An 18,872-nucleotide genomic window follows, 5' to 3' on the forward strand; every position below is an offset into this window, starting at 1 on the left:
TCTTTAAGCGTAAATGAATTTCTAGACCTGGTGTGACACCCTGTCTACTTAATAGAGGCCAGAAGTGGTTAAAAAAGTATCACATATGGTCTCCAGAACAAGGTTTCTGAAATATCTAATCCTCATCCTACCCATGATGTTAATTTACAATAGGTTTTAGAATCTTCTGTGAGTGAAATTCAGGGGAAAAAACCCAATAAAAGGTGAACACAATTCTCATGGAGACTGAGTCTTTTAAGTGGTGCAATACTAATTTATGCTGAATTTAAAATGCAACCAATGCCTGTCTACTAGATATAAAATACCAATGGATATTTATCATTCTTTGAAGTAAATCAAAAAGTATGCATATTTTCTCATAGCATAAAATTCAAACAACATATTTGCTGCAGCATTTAGCAAAAACAAATCGTGACTTCCAAAAATAAACCCTTTATGGTTTAGCCAAAGCAGGATATTGATTTTTAAAAAATATAAAAAATCTTGATAGATCCTCTTCTCATTCTAAAAGCATGAAATATTATATTCCATTTCCTAATAAAAGTGCTGTTTATAATTAAAATTTACAGTTTCATTAAAACTTTTATTGTTTAACAAATTTACAATAAACTACCTCAACATTGTTTCAGATCAAAATGCTTACAGAGATTGATTTAGAACAAGTTGCTGCATTTCACCCCTATATTATTATCAGTCTGAAAAGAAGTTTCAACACCTTCAAAAAAGTTCAAAAATTCTTATATACACAGGTAATAAAAAAGAAAATATTTACATCTGGATAAATTAGTCTTGTTTTAATCCTTTTCCTACATAAAAAAACCCAGATCTATATACATATTTTTGTAACTGTTTTATAATTATAAACAAACATGGAAGATGATTATACATTGATTTCATTTTGACTTTAACTCCAGGTTGGGACTTTAGAGGAATAAAAAAACAAGTATTGGAGCCAGAATAATATAAACATAAAAAAAATGTGCAAGAGTATTTTTTTTATTTTATGTTATTTACAATTTTATGTTTCTAATGCACTTTATATGTCACATGTAACCTGTTATCTTGGTTTTCTTAACTGCTTTTCCAGTTCCGTATCTCTTCTGCATAGTTCCATTTTAAGGTTGGTGAAATCTGCATCTATCATTGGGGGAAGACAAAATAATCCTTTTTGTAATTAAAAAAAAAAAAATCTCAGTTAAGTATATAAAATTTATTTTTATCTTATACTTCCATTTGCTTTATGTATGTTTCTTTATTACAAATAAAAAAAAAAAAATCAGCTAACGCCTTTTTGTTCCCTTCATAGGGAGTAGGCGAGGCCGTTTACCCTATCTAACTTTTGGAGACTGAGCGGGCAGTTCAATCTCCACTGGCAGCCAATCAGAGATAGATGGCCCAAGGCTATCACAAATTAAGTGGCACGCAGTGAAGCGAGACGGCACAAGTGCTGCCATCTCGTGGTCACTAACCATAACACAATATATTTAATGTCTGAAATAATGTGGATTCTACAGTCGATTTTCTCAAGTTTCCAGGACGAAAAACCCGAGTTTCCGGGAGAAAAAACCCACTTGCCTGTGCCAGAGATCGACTAACTTGGGAACCGGTCAAAAAAAGGCTTAGAAAAATTTCCTCTAGTCGCCGAATAGACTCGAAACAAAGTCTTCCTTCATGCGGTTAAGCACCATGGTGTGCAAACGCACAGGCCCACATATTATACATAATACAGCTTTTTAACTGTATTGCTTTAATTTCTAAAATTAAAACATATACAGTGAAAATGCTTACTGAACAGAGGGAACTATACAACTACTAATTTGTATCATTCGAAAGTGTAGGTAATCCCTGCCTTTTGTTTTCTTAAAATCCTCAATTTATCCTCAAGGGGTGTTTATGATATTATGAGTCTATCGTGCTGCTCCTTAAACTCATTCACTGTCTGCACTAACTACCCTGTCAGACAGTGCATTCCATGGGCTAACCATGCTTCATACAGGAAAATTATTGAATAATTTTTGCATTTGCTTGTATCTCTCTCTCTCTCTTTTTAGATAAGTATGACAGCCCAACTCTAATCATTTAGGATCTGGCCCTCTGACCACACCTTCTTGATATGCAGGTGTAGTTAATGAACCAATGTTTGATAAGAAGCATGATAGATCAAGAACTAAATAATCCAGAAACCCAGTTCTAGAGACCAAACAGAACTGCTTTCCGGTGACTTCAGGCCTCCAATATGTGGAGAATAGTCTCACATCAGGTGATGAAAATCATAATCATCTACAGACATTCAAACACATCCATGAAACATTACGATTTTGAGCCCACTAGCTGGAGAGCAAACACACTATCCACCTAACAACAACTAGAGTGACATTTTACAGTTATGCTTGTGTTCTTGAGCACATACACACCATATAAAACAAGTGCTTCTGCAGGCAACTTTTCAAACTTAATCATTTAAAAGATAGCCAGAGTACTCTTACCATGGACACTGTTCATTTTTATTATTCCAACCTTTACCTGCCATTCATCAATGCTGTGAGAGATGGCAGAACTATTTTGCTAAGTGCATTCTTTACTTCAACACAAAAACAAACTACTGTTTCTCCCACACACAAAATTAAATCATAGCAAATGCAAGGAAATTTTGACTATTTTCAAAATAATTAAGTTGGAAATGTAATCAGCTAAAGTTGTGGTTTTAGAATGCAGGGTACTCTAAGTAATGAGCTTTGCCAAATGCAATTAATTATTATTATTATGCAGACTTAGCCAAGGAGTCAAGCACTCATTGATGGAGGGTCTCTCCAAGGTCACACAATGCCTAAATATCTATCATATCTTTCTTTAAAAACATTCAAAGATCCACTCATGACATCCACTGGTAGCTCATTTCATACATTCACTACATACCATGAGAACCTAGATATCACATGCTTCCAAAGCACACCCTTACTTAGTTTCCAGGGATAACTTGATTTCTCTCCCACTTGAAACAAGCTGTAAAATCTCATTATGATCTATACTGTAAGATTCCCTTTACTAACTTGTTCTTATCATTACTCATCTGTCTATTACCCAAACTACTGAAGATCATAGCCCTTCAAGTCATATGTACAATTCCACAGGCCAGATATCATCTTGGTTATCCTCTGCAGTCTTTTCCTCATCTCCTCTGAAGCCAGGTGACCATATTATCTGGGGGCAGTATGTGGTCTTATCAAAGCTTAGTTCAAGAGAATAATTTCCATATTACTACAAGTTAGTGTTCTCTTCAATAAAGCAGTTATCCAATGTGATGACTCCACCACTCTTAGCAATGTAAACTTCAGTTCTCCTCCATCTACCATCATCCCCAGGTTTCTAGCTTCATTGAACACTTAGAGCAAATTACCATTAATATAATACTCTATCTGTAATGTCCTCAGTGAAAATTGCATCATTTCACATTTAGCAACACAGAACTATTCAAGTCCTGTATTACTAAATGTTCAAGTTATTTGTCCATAGAACCAATTGGTTCAGATCAGCCTGCAAGTATTATGTATCAGAATTATTTTTGGCACCCTTCCTAACTTTGCATCATCAGCAAAGAACAAGCTCAACCATCATTAATATGCAAGTTAAATTAACAATGGTCCAAGTACAGAACCATGTAGCAGTCCACTGGTCACTCTCTTTCCCTTGAACTCCATTTCCATACATTATTACTCTGACATCTGTCAGTCAGCCACTGCACTACCCATACATTACAAACATACATTACATACTCATGTCTTCGAACCTCTACTGCAGAATCCTGCCAAATGCCTTGGTAAAATTCAAAAGCATTCTGGAATCTTCATTCCTCTCATCCAACTCTGCAGTCACTCTACCATAAAATAAGAGCAAACTATTAAAGCAAACCTATCCTTAACAAGGTCACTTAAAGACTAATTCAAAAATACTGATTAGTCTACAACTGTTGCTTTTGTCCTAGCTTCACCGCTGTGTAATGGAATCATCTTACCCTGCTTCCACTCATTAAGAACTGTTGTGTTTAGGCTCAAGCTGATTTTTATTATTTTTTAAATTAATTTTGAATTACTCAACTATACCTGTAACTTTAACAGTGTTTTGTTCTGTTCATTAAGCTGCAACAAGATGTGGAAGTACACTTATGCTGTTAGACTCATGTTCATAGTTTGAATGCTGTACCAATTCTTTTTTCTCTTCCTGAATGATGCTTATATTACAGTGAGAAAAATATATGAGTTCTTGAACAATTCTAATTTCCCTTACATGTGTTCAGCTGTAACCCCTTCCACACACACACCACACATATTATCATGTCTACCATACCTGTTTCCATAAAATATCTAGTTACAGATCTCTCATATTTAATTCTATAATTTACAACTATTTTCTGGTTTCAGAGAAACAAAACTTCAATTTAAAAATGAAAGAATTTAGATTTATGGAAATCATTACCTTAGAGTCTCTTTCTAATTAGCTTTTCTAATCGTCTGATCCTACTGGATTCATGTTCTGGACTACTTCCAATAAAGTAGGATTGGGAAGTGTTATTATTATCAGGAACACTAGTTGCTGAGACTGTAGTTGGCTGACAATTACGAAATATTTCTGTCATTATACTTTGTTCACTTCGCTTTAGACCCTATAAGGAAATATTTCTGTCATTGTACTTTGTTCACTTCGCTTTAGAACCTATAAGTAATTTAAAGAAAGAACTGAAGGGGAAAATTATATCAAGAAAAAAGATCAAATGTGTGCCCCTTTGCAGTAGAGAAAATAAAAGTTTTCCCATTTTTGTTTTATTAAAAAAATTTTAATTTTTTTATTTTTCCATTTTTCAGAAAAATGGAAAAATTAATTAATACTCTAATAATATCTAATAGTCCAACTTAAGCTGGAAAGATTAGTTTAGACCATTATTAATGATGATTAATATATATCTCAGCTGCTTAATATATCATAATTTCTCCTATAATGCAGTATATGTGTTGCTGAAAATCATCACATCATGGAATTTCAGACAGCACTTATGGAAAAAAACAGGATTAGTCGCAGAACACTCAAAACCTGTACAGTCTCGTAAGTTATACTGTACAAAAAAAAAATAATAATAAACAAATAATGCTACTACAGTTTTAAAAATCTTTAATTCATAATAAATAAAGAAATACAGTACTACAATAAATGCTATACTTGACTTTGCAGCACTCGCAGTTGTTTCTGCTAATGAAGCTTTTTTTCTTTTTTTAGCACTCTCTCTCTCTCTCTCTGATAGTATGCAATACTGATTCCTTCAGGTACTCTCGCAATAGCACATGTTCTGTTTTCTTTCAAAATGTTTTATTATTTCAAGCTTATCCCCAACTTAAAGTTTACCTTTTTTCATTCACTACTTGGAATTCTTATAACCAGGACACCTACTCATGTTTGGGATGTTGTATTAAACACATATCAAGAAAAGTATGCAATCTAGGGAGTATAGCATGACACACAATTGTAGAGCAGTGCATTTTCCTTCACAAGTCACTATGTCAGCTGGAGTGGTGGTTTGTGTGTTTATTTGTTGTTACTTGAAAGTGCAAACAAAGCATAGTCATCTTGTGAAAAATCATAAATGAACTAACACAACTTTGCATTTTGGCAGTTTTATTCCCCTATTTATGTATCGCATATGAACAAATTCATGCAGTATAAACACATGTTATAATAGAAATGATGGTAACTAATAGTCATGAATCATACCTGACAAAATATTATATTCTTGTTTTAATCCTTTACCCAAGCATAAGCAAACAAAATTTGTGTATGAAGTATCATCATGATGACTGGCTACTTGAATATAGAGGCTGTTAATTTCACATCAGAATGCCTCAATATTCTGCAATGCACAGCATACCCCTTTCAAGAATGTATATTGCCATGCGTTATAAGAAAAATCACCACCCAGACCAGATTTAACCTTAATGAGATATGAAAGGAGAGGATGCCATGCATTATGGGATACTAGGGCTTGTACATAGTGATGTAAATAGCCTCTATGTACAAGCAGTAGCCTGGCCATCATGAAGTTACTTCATGTGCAAACTTTTCTTTGCTCACACTTGGGTAAAGGTTAAACAAAAAAATAATTTATCAAGTATAATTTATTTTCTAACCAAGCAAAAAAACTCATATCTATCTTTCATCCAGAGTACTTTAACCTCCCTACCGGCTGAGATAGATGAAATAGTGAGACCAAATTGCACTTCTTATTCATGTTATTTAATGGGTGTTACAGAATTGTATCTAGATTTAGCTGGATGTCTACAGACATCATGGCCAGTTGGGGAATTAATAATATGGTGATATACCATTCTAATACTGAAAGTTTATTTTTCACTTGGTTAGACTATAATAAATTTAGTTTAATCCTTTATCCAAGTGTGAGCAAACAAAGTTTGTGGCTGAAAGTATCTTCAGGACTGGGGTAAGGTAGTACAACACCAAGCAACTCGTTGCAAAGGTGGAGCAAGCTAACATCACTCCTATCTCAGTATCTCCCATAATGCAAAACACATCTCCTTGCAGATATGTATAATGTTATGCATTAAGGAAAGGGCCACTACCCAGACTAGTTTCGACCTTTATTGAGGTCTCTTCAGTGGGAGCCAGGCCCAAGTGGAGATACCAGGCAGAAGCATTAGCAAGGTCATCTCTACCTATAGGAGTTGCTCACACTTGGATAAAGGATTAAACTAAATTTATTATAGTCTAACCAAGTGAAAAATAAACTTTCAACATCTTTCTCTAAATCCAGAGTAATTTAATAAAAAGGTGGCACACCGTTTGGCAACTCCTATAGGTAGAGATGACCTTGCTAATGCTTCTGCCTGGTATCTCCACTTGGGCCTGGCTCCCACTGAAGAGACCTCAATAAAGGTCAAAACTAGTCTGGGTAGTGGCCCTTCCCTTAATGCATAACATTATACATATCTGCAAGGAGATGTGTTTTGCATTATGGGAGATACTGAGATAGGAGTGATGTTAGCTTGCTCCACCTTTGCAACGAGTTTCCCGGTGTTGTACTACCTTACCCCAGTCCTGAAGATACTTTCAGGCATAAACTTTGTTTGCTCACACTTGGATAAAGGATTAAACTAAATTTATTACCATTCTAATACCTGTATATGGAAAGTATGACTTGTGCATTGCTTTAATTCTCAGTATCTACAAGGGTCTAGCTCCCATTGCTGAGACATCATTAAATCAAAACCAATCTTGGTAGTGACTCTTCCTGTAATGAATGACAATATATACATCCAAAAGGAAGTGTGCTATGCATTATGGGATACTGAGGCACTTTGATGAAGTCAGCAACCTCCATTAACAAGGCAGGCTAGATATACAAACATCTAGCTTATGCTTAAGTAAAGGATGAAAATAAGAATATAATTTATTCTATAATTTATATGTTAATTTATAATTTATTTTCTAACCAAGCGGGAAAAAAAAATGCTACATCTAATAGTTGTGATATTGCAAAAGCTTCTAATACACATAATTCCAGGAAGCAAGTAAGGACATTAATAAGCTTTACCGATATTCTTTTTCTTTTTGCATCTGGACAAAGTCCTTGCTCATGGTAAAGGTTTAAACAATTAGTCCTCTATGTCAGATAATTATGGAAGTCAACATGTACAAACTTCTTTTATGTGTGTCAAAAATATATGCAAATTTACAGAAATGCGAATTTTGAATAAAGATCTGAAATCTGTTTTATGTTTAGAGAGAGAAAAAGAAACTTTTCTAACATTTTCCTGTTTATAGAAAGCCAATACACATCTGAAGATATCGACATTGTAAAATGCTAATTTTCAAAGGGAGAAAAAAAATTTTTTTTTTTCCCTTGTGATCTTTCATCTGTTGATAGTAAGCTGAAAGATTGGGGAGGCAACCTACATAAAGAATTATACCATCACCTATCTCAAATGGCATATCTTCGAAAGAGCACATACATAGAGCTATTTGTTCTAATGATACAACACTTGCCACAGAATCAATTATCTTCACCACATATTTTTGGCTAAAAATTGCTGAATATCCATCATATGCACTATACATGGAACTTCTGTATTTTACAAATCCTTCAGTTCCTCCCCCCCAATTTTGTTTGAACAAAGTTTGAAACTAACAGTTTTCTCTTTATTATTCTAAATAATATTATTCTAATTCCTCAATCTCAACAAGTATCGCCTAAATTAATTTACCAAAAATTCAAGATATAACAGCTATAAATTTCTTTTTATCCAACATTAAACGATGCCAAAATAAGAAGATAATCGCTTTTTCTTATAATTCTGAACTGTTTCCACTACAACTGGATTGCTTGCAAATGATACTATAACAAGCTGTTTATACTCTGAATATACTAGTTTAAAATTCAGCAAAATATTAGCAGTCAAATAAAATAATGATGCACTCAAATTCAGTATTTCTTTCTTTTTTTTTTTTTAACAATGAGCTGCTTAGGGGTAAAAGTTATGCCTGATGACTTTTTTTCAATATTTGTGGAATTTCATTACTTTGAAATTCTTTGAAAATACTGCCTATGTCTCCATTATTTAGTTATAGTATTTTAGAATAATAAAGAGAAAACTGTTAGTTTCAAACTTTGTTCAAACAAAATGGGGGCGGAGGGGGCTGAAAGATTTGTAAAATACAGGAGTTCCATGTATAGTGCATATGATGGATATTCAGCAATTTTTATTATTCACTATCATAACAGGAAAATTGGTTTTCCAAAATTTTACTTTTTTTTTTAAATTCTGTCAACAACATAAGGCTATAAACCTACAGTCAGATAAAGATTTGATAATCTGGGAAATCTTATTCTAGAAACCAAACATGGAGCTTATTTTTTTAAGTCACTTGAGGCTATCGACAAACATAAGTGATCCCACACTGAGTGAAGAAATCCATCTACTTTCTAAACAATTACATCCACAGTGGGATTCAAACCTTCAGCTGGATGATTGGAAATTGGAGATGCTATCCACTCAGCCAAACAAGCCAACAATTAAAAAACAATATAGGTATTTTTGTTATCAGTTCCAATATCTACACTTTTTAATGACAAAAAATATAAATAATAAAATAATAACTTTCAACATTTACTTCAAGTAATCATTCTTTTTGATGCTGTTAATGTTGTTGTATTTCAGAAATTTCTCTAAAATACTTGAACATGACACACAATATTTGTTGAAGAGAATAACTCATCCTTCATTTTAAAATAAGTTATGCATGGTGTGAAAACGACACAATAAACTAGAAGGGTGAAAGAGTAGCTAGATTAAACACAAGGTTCTTGATATATAAATAGGTCTAGTGGTCAGGCTTATGATTTTATCATTTATGCTAGTATTTTTATTAAAGAGGTTACAATAGAAGATATACTAATTAATCACTTCATTTAATATTTCGGATATTTTGGCAAAGATCTATATATTATATGTATCTATATCAGGGTGGCCAAGACGTTGACCGCAAGGCACCTGAATGTAGCAAATTATTCATTTCTTAACGAATGTAGCAAATTAAACAAATAAATAAATGATAATCAAAATTATTAATTGATAAAAAAATTGTCAAATATGTCAAAACTAATTTATTTCTAATCTGATGTAAAGTTTATAATTTAGCGGTTAACAACGAAGCCATATGCGCTTTACAGCAGTCACGTGATTCGCTTCATCCAGAAATGTTCGCTTGACGGTTCTGAATGCGCCCAATGGTAACACGTTTGATGATGTGTACACTGGCAGTTGACAGTCCATCTGTGTATTGTTCTTGATCAAGACTCCTGCAGCCAAAGTGTCCCGATTCAGTATTTTAGTACCGAGTAATTCCATGAAATCGTTTTCTGTTTATCAATCTTTAGTGTGTATTATTTTAAATTAAGTAAGTGAATGGTACTTAGTTTACGGAATTAACAATGCATAAAAAGTATATTAATTAAAGGTAACTTTAATGAATAACTTCTATATTTCGGCAATGTCACATTGCCATCTTCGGGAACATAAAGATATGGTATGTGCACGCAGGCACTAACAAAAGCAAATGAGGAAGAACCTTCATCAAAGCTGGTGAAATATTATAAATTAGAATAAATCAGAAATAATAATTGCTATTAACAATATGTCATTATCACGAAACACAATCACGTGTAGAGCAGAAGAAACCAGCCTGCGTGCACATACCATATCTTTATGTTCCCGAAGATGGCAACGTGACGTTGCCGAAATATAGAAGTTATTCATTAAAGTTACCTTTAATTAATATACTTTTTATGCGTTGTTAATTCTGTAAACTAATTACCAGTTATGTTTGACCAACGTATAAGCCTTGCTACTAGAATAAGTGAATGCAATTAGTATTGTTAAAAAAAAAAAAAAATTAAGGATAACAATGAGTGAACCAAGAACAAGTGTGAAAAAAATAAAAACTTATCACTATCATAAAGAATGGGAAGAAGATTTTTTCTTTATTATGATGAAAGCCAAATGGGTATGTATAATTTGCAATGTGAATGTGGCCTTACCGAAAAAAGCAAATGTTGAAAGACACTATCGAACTGTTCATAAAAACTATGAAGAAGATTATCCACAGGGCACTGCCTTAAGAAAAGCAAAGGTACATCAAATGAAGACACTACTGACAGCACAACAAAATATTTTTGTCAAGTACAATACAGGCGCAAAGGCTGTTACAATTGCATCATTCAACGTTGCTGAAACTTTAATTAAACGTAATAAGCCGTTTCAAGATGGAGAATTATGGAAAGAAGCCTTCATCAAAGCTGGTGAAATATTATAAATTAGAATAAATCAGAAACAATAACTGCTATTAACAACATGTCGTTATCACGAAACACAATCATGCGTAGAGCAGAAGAAACCAGCCGGAACCTTGAAGAGATTCTGCATGAAAATATAAACAAGTGCAATTTTTTGTCACTACAGTTTGACGAATCTACTGATTACGCTGGTACTGCACAATTATGTATTTTTATTTGGATGGTTTTTGAGGATATGTCAGCCACAGAAGAATTATTAACCATTATTCCAATTCAGGGAAGAACAAGAGGTTGAGATATCTATGATTTATTTAAGAATTACATTGTACATACAAGTTTTCCAATTCATAAGTTAGTGTCAATAACTACAGATGGAGCGCCTGCAATGGTAGGTAATAAAATCGGTTTCATCACTCTTTGTAAAAAGGATGAAGATATACCAAGTTTTGTGGACTATCATTGCATCATCCATTAGCAGGCCTTGTGTTCAAAAGTATTGAAATTCAATCATGTTATGAATGTTGCTTTCAAAATTGTTAATTCAATAAGATCAAATAGCTTGCTGCGTCGTCAATTTCGGGCTTTGCTAAAAGAATGCGAGAGTGAGCATAGTGAATTATTGTTACATACTGACATAAGATGGTTAAGCCGCACCACAATTTTAGCAAGATTCAGATAACTTCTTCCACAAATAAATTCGTTTTTGAAACACAGAAATGATTCACATCCAGAATTAAATGATAAAGAATGGCTACTTGACCTTGCCTTTTCCTGTGACATTACAGAAAAACTAAATAACTTAAACTTAGAATTACAAGGAAAAAATAAAACAATCATTGATATGATAAGCTCTTTAAAATCATTCAAGGAAAAATTAAACATGCTTGAAATACAATTAAAGCGGTGCAAATTGAAACATTTTAAAAATTTGGCTGACCAGTCAAGGGATACACAAAACATCACCTTTAATAAACACGCTGAAAGCATAAGACTCTTAATGAACGAATTTGAGGTAAGATTTGTAGAAATCAGTAAGCTCGATGATATCGCTACTTTTTTTATCATATCCTTTCAATGAAAATATTAATGTTGAGAATACAGCTTCAAAATTGAATGAATTTCTCAACACAAATAGAGTAGATTTGGAAGAAGAAATTATAAATCTAAAATGCAATATCCACCTCAAATCAATTGCTTCAAATAATAGTTTTTGGAAGTTGATTCACAAAGTAAATATCCAAATATTTGGAGAATCACCGTTTATTTTAATGCATTTTTTTGGATCAACTTATTTGTGCAAATCGGCATTCTCATGTATGAATGTTATTTAAGGCAAAGCATAGATTGCAGCTAAGTGATCAACATCTGGAATCGTGTTTATCGTAGAATTTCTTTAAGTTTGTACGATCCAGTAGTTGATCGCTTAGCTGCATCTATGCAATGTCAGGTATCATCCAATTAAATTAAAATATTCAATTTTGTTTGTATAATTTTATTTAGTTTTTTGTATTTTTTATTGTTAATATTTTTTTAATAAAGTTATGAACAATAAATTTTCTTTTCTTTTTGTTATATTTATTGCCTTATAAACTTTTAAAAATCTCAAAAATATTCCACAATTTTCGATTGCATCTATAGTCGCCCGCAGAGATATTTTCACTAGGTAAGTAGCCCCCAACGTCTAAACGTTTGGCCACCCGTGATCTATATCTATATAATATCTACATGTTGAGAGAGAGAGGCAAGATGGAAGGGAAAAACAAGTATTTTATTTTATTTATTTTTTTTTTTTGGCACTGCCAGTGGAGAGGAAAGTTCAACAAATACAGGATATGTCAAAATTATGTTAACACTTATATGGAATGAACATTGAAATTTTAATTTAAATTATATTTTTAAAAAAATATTTTTTAAATTTTACAATAAATGTTTAATTAAATTATGTCAATACTTATATGGAATGAACATTTAAATTTTCTTTTCTTTTCTTCTCAAAGATAATTTTACAATAAACGTTTTTTTCATTTAAGTGTTAACACAATTTTGACATATATTGTATATTCAACCAATAAATTCAATTATCAGGAAAGCCTGGTTGGAACAGAGGTCAGTGGTAATTATTAACTAGAACTTGAAAGGCATATAATCTCAGCACTACTTTTAACCCTATGAAGATAGCTACTCATATCTGTTCCTAAAGACCATCCCACCTCTTTCAGTTCTTTGTTCTTGCAATATGTTGTATTATGGTCAAACTGGAAGATGAGCCAACATCTGTATTGGAGAACATAAGAAATATATCTGCTGCCACTAGTCTGGAAAGTCAGGTTTAGCTGACCTTGAAAAAAAAAAAAAACTGACTATGCTTTTCTGCAATAAATACAAACATGACAGACTTTTTGAGGGAATCACCAACAAATTAAAAAAACCCTCAATAAACATGGTTGTTTGAAACTATTCAAGATTTGGGAAAGTAGATCCATATAACAGCCAAGGCTGCCTACCAGCAGCTATAGAGGGCACCCCATTAGGCTTCCAAGTCTAAGACAGGTAGTTTGTATGTTTTGTGTACATTATTACAATTCTTATACTGTATATATACATATATACTGGAACCATAACCTGTGTTTAATTTATTCTTTGTGTGTTGTTCTTCATTTTATTAAACCATAATAACTTTCATATTCTGTTTTGGTTAGAGCACCAAGACCACCTCCTTTAAAATTTTTTGTATGAAAGAAACTTAACCATAAGAGTTGGAGTTTAGTCTGTCCTGATGGCATTGCCAATTGTGCCAGTTAAAATTAAAAATGAATCAAAAATAATATTGCAAACATTAAAAAATATGCACAACTCTAGGATCCAGATGGCATGTTATCTACAGTATGTATTACAAGGAAAGCACATTATAGCAAAGAAAAATACAAAAACTCCATTTCTTTATATAAAATAATTATAAATATCTGTAATTTCATTATATAAGTGTACTTTGCAAAATTCACTTTGGAACTTTACAAAAATAAATTTGCAAAGTCATTTCATTTCAGTTTTTGCTTACACTGGCTCATTTTCAGGAGCATAATGGTTGTTTCATGGTTAATGCAGATAACTGGGAGGAGACTTCTATATAGTCTGTAAAGAATCTGAGGAAATATCCAAGACTTCTAAACCCAAAAATCGCACCTTCTTGCTTTGTGCCCTGTTAATTACATATTTACCTTGATAATGAACAAGTGAGGAAATGAGGATGTACTGGCAATTTAGGACTTAGCTACTAAAATATCCTCGATTTGGCTTGATAAGCCATCATTATACAATGTCATGCCAGACAGAACATCTTTTAGTTAAACAAGACCACCTTCCTTTCATCAGGAAACCAGGAAAAAAATGAGAAGTCAGCTGTTGATACAAACTTCAGCAGAATTCAATACACCACCACCATCAATAGAAAAGAAGTGGCTCAGAGAAGAATTAGATAAGTATCATTAAACATAATCAGTGTTACTGAAATGGAGAAGCCTAAAACAGATAAAATACTGTAAAATAATAATTATATATGATTATATTCAGGCAATAATGTTGGGAGGGGGGGATCAGCAGCAAATTTTGGGGAAAGCAGTAGCTATACATATGCAACAAAAAATATGGAGATAAGCTTCCTGAATGGCAGTCTCAGTTAGAGAGATTTGGGAAAATTTCCAAATGGGAAATTGAATAAGATTACCTATCTATTTGTGCCTATGTCCTACAGACGGTTCCACCAAGGAATAGGGGCCATTAGAGAAGCACTTCTTATTCTATCAATCAGCTAGACCTTGGTTTTTTTTTTTTCCCCCTATGGGTTTTTTCCCAGCCATTCTCCCACTTGTTTTGCTAACGTTTCTTCTCCCATTCTGTTTAAGTGACCATATCACCTGAGATTAGCTCTGCCTACACATTCCTGATTGCTAACAAAATCAAGTTCCTTCTGTTAGATCCTGAATGAAGGAATCTTGAAAAGAAATCATTCATTCAGAATCTAGCATACTAAACTTACTAATAAAGAGAAATACCTGCACATCAGCTGAAATCAAAAGTGAAATTTCTTCATTTTTTGTATAAAATTTCTTCTTCTTCTTCCTAACATGGAATATAGGCCATGTGGCCTGTTCCGGTCTCATGCCATCTCTTTCTTGGTCTTCCGATTCTTCTTTTTCCACTTATTTTGTATCTGTATAATATTTTTGGTAGTCTGCTGTTGTCCATTCGATTTAAATGTTCTAGCCATTTTTGTTTATACTGTCTTATGTAGTAATTAATTGGTTTTATTTTCAGGGATTGTAAGATTTCTTCATTTGTTTTGTGGTCCCACTTGGTATATCCAGCTGTTTTTCTGAGGAACTTCATTTCTGCTGTTTGAATTCATTTTTCATCTTTCCTTTTCATGGTCCATGTTTCGCTTCCGTATAGTAGAGTTGGTTTTGACAAGACATTATATAGTCTGATTCTAGTGTGTTTTTGTACCAGGGATGGCTTAAATATACTGTTTATTATGCCATTTACTTTGACAAAGTTTGATATTTTAGTGTCTATGTCTTTTTCTTCTTCGTATGATAGATCACATCCCAAGTATCTGAAAGTGTTTACTTGTTCTAGTATTTTATTATCTATCACTATTTTACTTCTTATCGGGTTTTCTCCTTTGAATGCCATTATTTTTGTTTTTTCTTTGGATATTGTAATGATTTTAATGATCTTTGTAAGTCATCTTCTGATGTAGCTAATACTATTTGATCATCTGCAAATAGTAGTGTATCTATCTTCGTTTGCGGGGTCATTTGTATACCAAATGGGTTATGCTGTTTCCAGATTGTTAATATTTCATTTATATATATATATTGAAAAGCAAAGGTGAGAGGGTACATTATTGTCATACTCCTCTTGATATATCTTTCCATTCTGAGGTGTGTTCTAATTTAACTGCTATTTTATTTCCTGTATATATTTCTTGAATAGATTGTAAAAGTTGGTTTGGTATGTTTAAATTGGTTAATATTTTAAACAATTTTTGTCGACTAATTTTGTCAAAAGCTTTTTCATAATCAATAAATGCCACATGTGTTTCTTTTTGAAATGCTCTTCTCTTTTCTATTAATAATTTTAAAGTAAAAATTGGATCTATGCAGGATCGGCTTTTTAGGAAGCCATTTTGTTTTCTACAATGCTGCTTAGTTTCTCTTTTAATATTCCTGCATATATTTTATATCCTGTATTCAGCAGGCTAATTCCCCTATAATTAATGCAATTGTCTTTATTTCCTTTTTTATAGATTGGGATGACCAGTGCTTTTTTCCAAGAGTTAGGGGTTTTTCCGGACATCCAAACCATATTAAAAAATTTCAAAAGTCTTTCATTAAATTTTTCACCTGCATTTTTGTATAGTTCTATATTTATATTGTCTTCTCCTGGCGTTTTCCTATTTTTCATCTTCTTTATTATATTTTTCAGTTCTAACATTGTGATATTTTCTATTAGGTCATTCTTTGTCTTATAAAATTTTAATTCATTGTTCTCATCTGTCCAGAGATTTTGGAAATAGGTCACCCATTTTTCTAAATCTATTGTTTGTATTTTTATCTTTTCTTTTATTTCTTTATTCATGTATTTTATTACTTTATAGGTTTTGGGTTGTGGCTTAAATAAATCCTTTTCTAGTTCTGTTACGAAATTGTTCCATCTTTCTCTGTTTTTTCCTTACTTCTCGTTTTGCAATTGCACTATTTCTTTTATACTCTATTTCTGCTTCTATTGTTTTGGAATTTAGCCATTTCTGGTAACTGTCCTTTTTGGTTTTTATTATATTTTCTATTTCTTTGTTCCAGTCTCATAGTCCTCTTTTTCTAATCCATTTGTGCTTTATTCCTAAGGTTTCTGTTGCTGCTTTTGTGAGAATTTGTTTCAAATTTTCCCATTCATTTTCTATGTCCCTTGATTCATGTGTGGTTTCTGTTTTTAAGTTTGTGCATTTTTGATATTGTAGTCTAACTTGAGGATCCTGTAATGAAGAAATTTTGTAGCTTGGCTGGTAAGAATTTTCAATTCTATGTGTTTTTAGCCACTTTGGTTTAAAACGAATTTTTGCTGATACCATATAATGATCAGAGTTTAATTCAAAGCCTCGATATGCTCTTACGTCTAAAATTAACTCCGCTAATTTAAAATTTGTGATAACGTAGTCAATTACTGATTTGTATCCTCTGGCTGACCAAGTATATTTATGTATTTCCTTGTGTTTAAACATTGAATTCATTATTCTCATATTATTATAAATGACAAAATCGCGCAATCTGCGCCCATTTTGATTACATGTATCTTCGCCAAATTTACCTATGTTTGTTTTGTATTTTTTGTTTCCTATTCTGGCATTTAAATCTCCTACTAGCAGTAAATAGTCAGTTTTGTTTGTTTTATCTATGGCATTCTGTAATTCTTTATAAAATATATTACTGTGTTCTTCTTTTCCCTCTTCTGGTGCATATGGGGGAAAAGAAGAAGACAGTAATATATTTTATAAAGAATTACAGAATGCCATAGATAAAACAATGTATAAAATTTGAATTCTTTATTTCATGTACCATATATTTAAGCTATTGTGATCATATTAAGATTTTATTTGAGTATGTTTCATAAGAGGAATAATCTGACTTAATTTAAGCCTCGCTTAAGCTGTGTAAAATTAACTGTGAGTCATCAAATAGTTATTAAATAATAATTCTGGGAAGGTATAAAACTACACGTGTACAACGTAACGCTGGAGGTAGTAGCTTAAGCGGAACATATACTGATGCGAATTCTGGGAATACAAGAGCATAACAGCATCGGGAAAAAGCAAGGGATGAACCCAAGGGGTGAAAAGATATGGGGCATGTGCAAAGGGGACTGAGGAAAAAGAAGGTGCTCTAAGGAGGAATATAAGGGGACGAGCACCGTATTGGAGAGGCTCTCCTGTCGTATTGTTTTCCTGTTTGGTGGCTCGGAAGTTAAAGGGAGTTCGCATAAGGGGGGAAAAGAAGCGTCAGTGCTAAGATAAGATGTTGGACAGCAGGCTTTCTTGAAAGTGGAGAAGGATTCTATGCAGAGCTGAAGGTAAAAATTCAAGTCCTAGCAGAATCAAGCCATCGCTGAAAAGTCTGATCAAATCGTTCCTGAAATGCAAAGATTTGAGTCCGTTTTCAGCAGAAATAATGAAGATAGCGTAACCCCTACGTTGGTGTAAGGACAGCCAATAGACAAGAAGTAACCAATGTATACATGGTGCTGAAAGACATGGGAAAAGTTCTGTAAGGTGAAATTACTCTATTTTGTGTATAAAATTCACTAGAAGAGAGAAGATTGTTTGCGAATGTGAAATTAAGAACAGTATTCTAAAGAACTCTGTGGACAGTCTCTAATTAGAAAGTTAACCTCCTTTGAGATTAAGAAGAATTGTTTGAAAGAGATCTTTTGTATTTTGTATGTGATAGGATTAACTCAATGAGATTAGAATTGTGGATTTTAGTAACTGAGTAACATTAGAATATTTGTTTGCATTCTTTTATGAATAGCATTACAGAAAGGGATTTCGCTTAACTTCATAACATTTGCAATCTATCCCAATTTTCAATTACTGTGTTTTATGATGTTTCTTAACCTTTGATTTAATTTAGAATATATTCGCCTCTTAACTCGAGTTTCATTTAGTATTGAGTCATAATTGAGTGTATGAAATTTTTTGTGTATTCTGTTTAGATATTCCACTAAACATGTCATATTTACCTAAACCTGAGTCATGCCTGATTACGATTCCAAACTACCACTTATAAAAATAGAATCTGTTTTGGCAGGAAGGAATTAAATAGTGTATATAGTTATAGATTTAGGTCACGACTGCAATAATCTGAATCTATACGGCAGTGTTAAAGTAAGATATTGTGTAAGAAAGCCTCAGGATCTAGTATTGTCTCCCTGAGTAAGGATCTTTTCTACTATAGGATACTGGCTG

At 32.7% G+C, this 18,872-nt stretch overlaps 1 protein-coding gene across 4 annotated transcripts in view; it reads right to left on the reverse strand.

Annotated features, from left to right (window-relative positions):
* Positions 1–633: 633 nt before the first annotated feature.
* The window catches only part of Vps53 (vacuolar protein sorting 53), a 349,419-nt gene continuing 331,180 nt past the window's right edge, over positions 634–18,872 (reverse strand). For 2 of the 4 annotated variants that reach the window (XM_090412655.1, XM_090412656.1), the window contains exons 22-23: positions 4,474–4,660; positions 634–1,137 (exon numbers count right to left, since the gene is read on the reverse strand). In XM_090412655.1, the coding sequence (XP_090268781.1) occupies positions 4,475–4,660 (186 nt within the window). In that variant the 3' untranslated portion in view covers positions 634–1,137; position 4,474. The remainder of the gene's footprint in view (positions 1,138–4,473; positions 4,661–18,872) is intronic. The other 2 variants (XM_090412658.1, XM_090412657.1) reach the window with 1 other exon arrangement.

The sequence above is a fragment of the Typopeltis vanoorti genome, chromosome 23, assembly GCF_054136105.1.
Source record: "Typopeltis vanoorti isolate ZY-2024b chromosome 23, IOZ_Tvanoo_1.0, whole genome shotgun sequence".
NCBI lineage: Eukaryota > Metazoa > Arthropoda > Arachnida > Uropygi > Thelyphonidae > Typopeltis > Typopeltis vanoorti.